Source organism: Tachysurus vachellii, chromosome 20 (genome assembly GCF_030014155.1).
Source record: "Tachysurus vachellii isolate PV-2020 chromosome 20, HZAU_Pvac_v1, whole genome shotgun sequence".
NCBI lineage: Eukaryota > Metazoa > Chordata > Actinopteri > Siluriformes > Bagridae > Tachysurus > Tachysurus vachellii.
This window is the reverse complement of record NC_083479.1, coordinates 4837365-4843057: the sequence shown is the minus strand read 5'-3', so window position 1 is coordinate 4843057 and position 5693 is coordinate 4837365. Positions and strand designations below refer to the sequence as shown.

Genomic DNA, 5693 nt, shown 5'->3' with positions numbered 1-5693 from the left:
AACTAAGTAAAGTTTAATTAAAATGTACTGCTAGAGCTCATTGGCCATATGGATAAAACACTTGTTTATGCCTTCTGTCGTGTTTTTACTTTAAATTAAACATAGAATACTTAATTATATAGTGTACATAGCAACTGGGAAAGCCGGTTAATGTCTAGCAGCATTTGACAAGAACTTTTAAGGAGACTCTAACATTATATCTTTTATATCTTCTACTTTGGGCTTTCCCCAATGGGGGCGCCACTGTGAATCATCTGTTTCCACCTAACTCTATAATCATCCTCTACTCTTACACCAATTACCTTCATGTCCTCATTTAACACATCCATATATCTCCTCTTTGGCCTTCCTCTTGACATCTTATCTGGCAGCTCCATTTCCAACATCCTTCTACCAGTATAACCATCTCCCTCCTCTGTACATGTTCAAACCATCTCAGTCTTTCTCTCTGACCTTGTCCCCAAAACCCCAACCTGAGCTGTCCCTCTGATGTCCTCGTCCCTAATCTTGTCTGTCCTCGTCACCCCTAAAAAGAACCTCAACCTCCTCATCTCCACAACCTCCTCATCTCACTACTGCCTTCTACACCTTTTCTTTGATGCCCTTCCTGACGCAACCCACTCTATTTATTCCGGGCTTGGGAAATCACAGGCTTGCTGTGTATCTTTATAAAGATAGATAAATGCTGTTTTAGTTTTATATGAACAGAGAAGCAGAAAGACGTCTTCGGACCCCCGATCTCATGTACTGTAATACTCAATGTGACCAGTAGGAGGACACAGTGGACACATACAGGCGAATTTGTACAGATTTGTGGCTGTTTGTCCAACTTGTCTTTTTCCAAATATTAATTATATAAATGGTCTATTTATGTTTAATCACCATGAGAAATATGTACGATTGACTAATAGGTATCAAAATATTTAATTTTGATGAATAAAATTATTATTTTGAACAAAATGCTTATTTTTAAATCACAGTAATGATCTCAAGTGGTACAGACTGAGAAGAACATACTAAAAATTGATTTACAACCTCAGAATGTCTATCCATAAATGTGCATGGAAGATCTCACACATAAAGTCAGCTTCTTTTATAATAAAGATTAAATATTAGTGCCTGTATGAATATATAAAAGGATATAGGATTAAGATTCAAGCCAAGTCGAGACTATAGGAATGTAGGAATGTCATTAACAAAAGTAATGCTAAGGAAGAAATAAAAAGAAGCAACACCAGTCAGACAAAGTTCTTTTTATTAAGTTGAAGTTACTTGTTTAAGTCACTACTTGTTTAAGTAGTGAATTATCAGCCACTTTCATTTCATGAGAACTGAAACACATTGCTGTAGAGAGACGAACGAAAGAGACGAACAGCAGCACATAAACCCGGCATCTTTTATTGTTTAGCCGTTTCAAGATAAAACATTTATAGTGCTTTAAATCACAAACATACCCTCAAACATTATTTTCTGAAATGAACAAAGCTCAAAGCAGACATTAGGACTAAAATAATATATTATTAAACACATATTTCTAATAACCCCAGGGGTGTTTCAGTCACATTAACAACAAGATTTATTTTCATTGGAATTGTTGAGGAGAATGAGAGACATATCTGCAAATATAGCTTCTAGTGAAATTATATGTATTTATATATAAACAATTATAAAAAAAAAAGTAAAGTAACAGGAAATGAGAACTAATCAGCATGATTGTACTGGCATATGACATGGCAGTAAAAACAGCATCTCTGTTAGGTCTTAGTTATTTTCGTGTTCTTTCAGGGTTGGTCTCAGTTTTTGAAGTAATTTCTTTTGCTTCACTGGTGCGCAGTATCTCTTCCCATTAACGTGCAATCTGAAATTAGAGGTTTTAGGTTTAGAACTTCTACACCAAAGTGAATTACAGTACAGGCGATAAATCAGATTTGTGTTAACTCACACAAGGGCATTAATATCACAGCGACCGTTAATTTTTTGTATGGTGAATTTCTCCACTCTTTTCAGCAGTCCTCCCCTTATTGGAGCTGTTGCAATGCAGCATGGAGGAATGAAACCTGAAATTTGGAGGCAATTAAATAACACGTAAATTCAAAGTGTTCACAACAATCAGTGGAACTTTTAACTTAATTTACAGCATTATATCTAATGCTTTTTTAAGCATGGTATTTGTCTTTATTATGTTTACCTTGGACTGCGGTGAAGGTGATGCACAGGATCAGCAGCAGAATTTTGAAATCCATTTTCTCTGATTCGATCTTCACACTTCACTGTAGCTCTTTAAAGAATCCCTTGTGGTTTACTTACTTATATACAAGCCGTCCAGGAGGCCACGCCTCACAAAGATGACTTGACCTGCTTCATGCCCTGTGTTTGATTTCTTCATTATTACTACAGTGTATTCTTGTGCATTTTTGTATGAGTTTGAAAGCCTGACTTACTGAACATAAATACAAATGCTCTTTACATTATATATTTCACAGTGGAGTATAGACGCTCTCGTGGCACGATAAACCCATAGTGTTGGGAATTATTATAAATATCAAATGTAATCAAATGACAGTTTTAATAATAATAGGTGGAAAGTTAAGAAATAATAATAATAAAAATCTTTATTAGCTTCAAAAAAAGATAAAAATTTTACTGTAGACATTTAAACAATAACAGTTTGTTAAATAAATCTGCACTGAGAGGGTTTAACTGTGACCGTGAATAGGGATGTGCCTCTGTAACTGAAAAAAAGGACAAGACTAAAACTTAATCATGTCAGATCTTTGTCCAGCTTTAATGTGATACAGCAAACCAATGCACTTAAAGTGAAAATAAGCTTTTCAGTGTAGTAATTATACGGAGCGTCAAGTTTGTTTTGATTGATAGTTTGAGTTCTATAGTGCAGTTGCATTACGGAAATATTTTCTAGTTCTTTCCAAGAAAAAAGATTACTCTTCCATTTTTACGTATTTATTCTGAATCTCAAAGGTCTCTCAACAGCTAATTATATATATATATATATATCAATTTATAATCAATTGAACTGATTCAGTTTATCTTCAGTCTGTGTTAAAGTGAAGACGGACAAACCACCAGACAGACAGAGGAACCTGAGGCTCTACCTCAGTACAAATGTTTCAGTATGCTACAGTGAAAATTCACCTTCCATCTAATTTGGAAAAGAAAGAAAAACATTCCTAGGTAACTTTGGCAAATTTGCTAACTATCTGCATTAAAAGGATTTAGCCTGTTTTCTTTGCTAATGCTACTTTAGACTAAAATTAATTTGAGCTAAGAAAAAATGTTACATTTCATATAAAAAATGGCTTTATATAAATGTCAGCTTTTAAATGTATGTATGTATGTATGTATGTATATATATATATATATGTGTGTGTGTGTGTGTGTGTGTATATGTGTGTTTTTTTTTTATTAGACGTCTCCGGACCTCCGATCTTATGTACTTTAATACTCAATGTGACCAGTAGGGGGACACAGTGGACACATACAGGCGAATTTGTACAAATTTGCGGCTGTTTATTCTTTTTATTCATCCTTTTTATTCAAGTTTTATTCAACTTGTCATTTCTAAATATTAACTCTAGCAGTAGCAGTATTTCTGATGTTATCTTGATAAATGTTTAGGATTGACGTGTGTGTGTGTGTGTGTGTGTATATGTATGTATATATGTATGTATGTGTATATATATACATATACATATATATATATATATATATATATATATATATATATATATATATATATATATATATATATATATATATATATATATATATATATATATGTACATAAATATATATATATACACATACCAAACAACTGGATTTTTTTTAAACACACACATATATATATATAATGTGTGTGTGTGTGTTTTAAAAAAAAATCCAGTTGTTTGGTGTATATATATATACACACACATACACACACACACACACACACACACACACACACACGTCAATCCTAAACATTTATCAACATCCTAAACATTTATCATTTACCAAAAAACTGGATTTTTTTTTAAACACACACAAATATATATATGTGTGTGTTTAGTTTGGTTGCCAGATATAAGAAAATAGAACAGATGTGAAATACTGTGTGTCACAAATAGTGAGCTTCTTTTATAATACAGAATAAATTTTGGTGCCTGTATGTATGTATACCAGGATATAGGATTAAGATTTAAGCTGTCGAGACTATGATTGTAGAAATGTCATTAACAAAAGTAATGCTAAGGAAGAAATTAACAGAAGCAACACAACAGTCAGACAAAGTTCTGTTTATTAAATTTGATTCATTCTAAATATTACTTTCAGTCACATTAACAAGAAGATGTATTAAAAAGAGACGAGAAGAGCATCTTTTGTTGTTTAGCTGTTTCAAGATAAAACGTTTATGGTGCTTTAAATCATAAACACACCCTCAAACATTATTTCCTGAAAAGAACAAAGCTTCAAAGCAGACTTTAATAATATATTATTTTAGTTCTAATCATGTGTGTGTGTATGTAAAAGCAACTTATAAAAAAAAATGTAAAGGAAATGTAAAAAGGAAATGAGAACTAATCAATTTGATGTACTGGCAGTAAAAAAAAAAAAAGTGAAAACACAGGATCTCCGTTACGTTTTAGACAGTTTCCTGTTCTTTCAGGGTTGGTTTCAGTCTTTTCAGTAATTTCTTTTGCTTCACTGGTGCGCAAAGTCTTCTCCCATTAACGTACACCCTGAAATCAGAAGTCTTAGGTTTAAAACTTCTACACCAAAGTGAATTACAGTACATGTGATAAATCAGAGTTGTGTTAAAACTCACACAAGGGCGTTAATATCACAGCGACCGTTCATTTTTTGTATGGTGAATTTCTCCACTCTTCTCAGCATTCCTCTCATTATTGGAGCTGTTGCAATGCAGCATGGAGGAATGAAACCTGGAATTTGGAGGCATAACACGTTGCTTAGAAATGACAAGAGATCAGATTTATTGCTTTCTTGAAAGTTAATGCTCATGATGCACGCCTCAGTTAAATCGTGAAAAAAATATAATAATAATTCAAAATGTTCACAACAATCAGTGGAACTTTTAACTTAATTTACAGCATTAAATCTGATGCTTTTCTTAAGCAGAGCATTTGTCTATTTATTATGTTTACCTTGGACTGCAGTGAAGCTGATGCACAGGATCAGCAGGAGAATTTTGAAATCCATTTTCTCTGATTCTATCTTCACGCTTCACTCTTTAAAGATTCCTTTGTGGTTTAATTATTTTTATCTATATATATATAAGCCATGACGGGAGGCCACACCTCAAAGTTGACATGACTTGCTTCATCCTGTTTTATTTCTTCATTATTAACCCATTAATCAGTGTATCTGTGTTTTTGTATGAGTTTGCAAGCCTGACTTACTGAACATAATTAGAAATGTTCAATACATTATATATTTCACAGTGGAACATAGAAGCTCTTGTGGCACGCTAAACCCAGCGGGTGGGAATTATCATAAATATCAATAATAATAGGTGAAAATAATATTAATAATCCTTATCGGCTCCAAACAATAGGCAAAATATTACTGTATACATTTAAACAATGATCATAATCTTTTAAATAAATCTCTATTGAGAGGGTGTAACTAGGACTTTAGTGAATAAGGTCGTGACTCCGTAACTGAAAAAAGGGCAAGAC

General features: G+C 32.9%; 1 protein-coding gene across 1 annotated transcript; it reads right to left on the bottom strand.

The window, feature by feature from the left end:
• Positions 1-1382: 1382 nt before the first annotated feature.
• On the bottom strand, positions 1383-2291 carry LOC132863526 (C-C motif chemokine 28-like). The gene is made up of 3 exons (XM_060896382.1): positions 2189-2291; positions 1943-2057; positions 1383-1858 (listed from the first exon to the last, which is right to left on the bottom strand). The coding sequence occupies exons 1-3, from the start codon at positions 2241-2243 to the stop codon at positions 1762-1764; spliced, it is 267 nt and encodes an 88-aa protein (XP_060752365.1). The 5' UTR covers positions 2244-2291; the 3' UTR covers positions 1383-1761.
• Positions 2292-5693: the final 3402 nt, after the last annotated feature.

What these genes read in the sequence shown, in the direction of transcription:
- LOC132863526 (XM_060896382.1), bottom strand. Translation starts at nt 2,243, where the DNA reads ATGGATTTCAAAATTCTGCTGCTGATCCTGTGCATCACCTTCACCGCA. An exon ending in CACCTTCACCGCAGTCCAAG is followed by an intron (nt 2,058 to 2,188) that starts GTAAACATAATA and finishes TCCAAATTTCAG; the next exon opens with GTTTCATTCCTCCATGCTGC. An exon ending in TGTGATATTAATGCCCTTGT is followed by an intron (nt 1,859 to 1,942) that starts GTGAGTTAACAC and finishes CTCTAATTTCAG; the next exon opens with ATTGCACGTTAATGGGAAGA.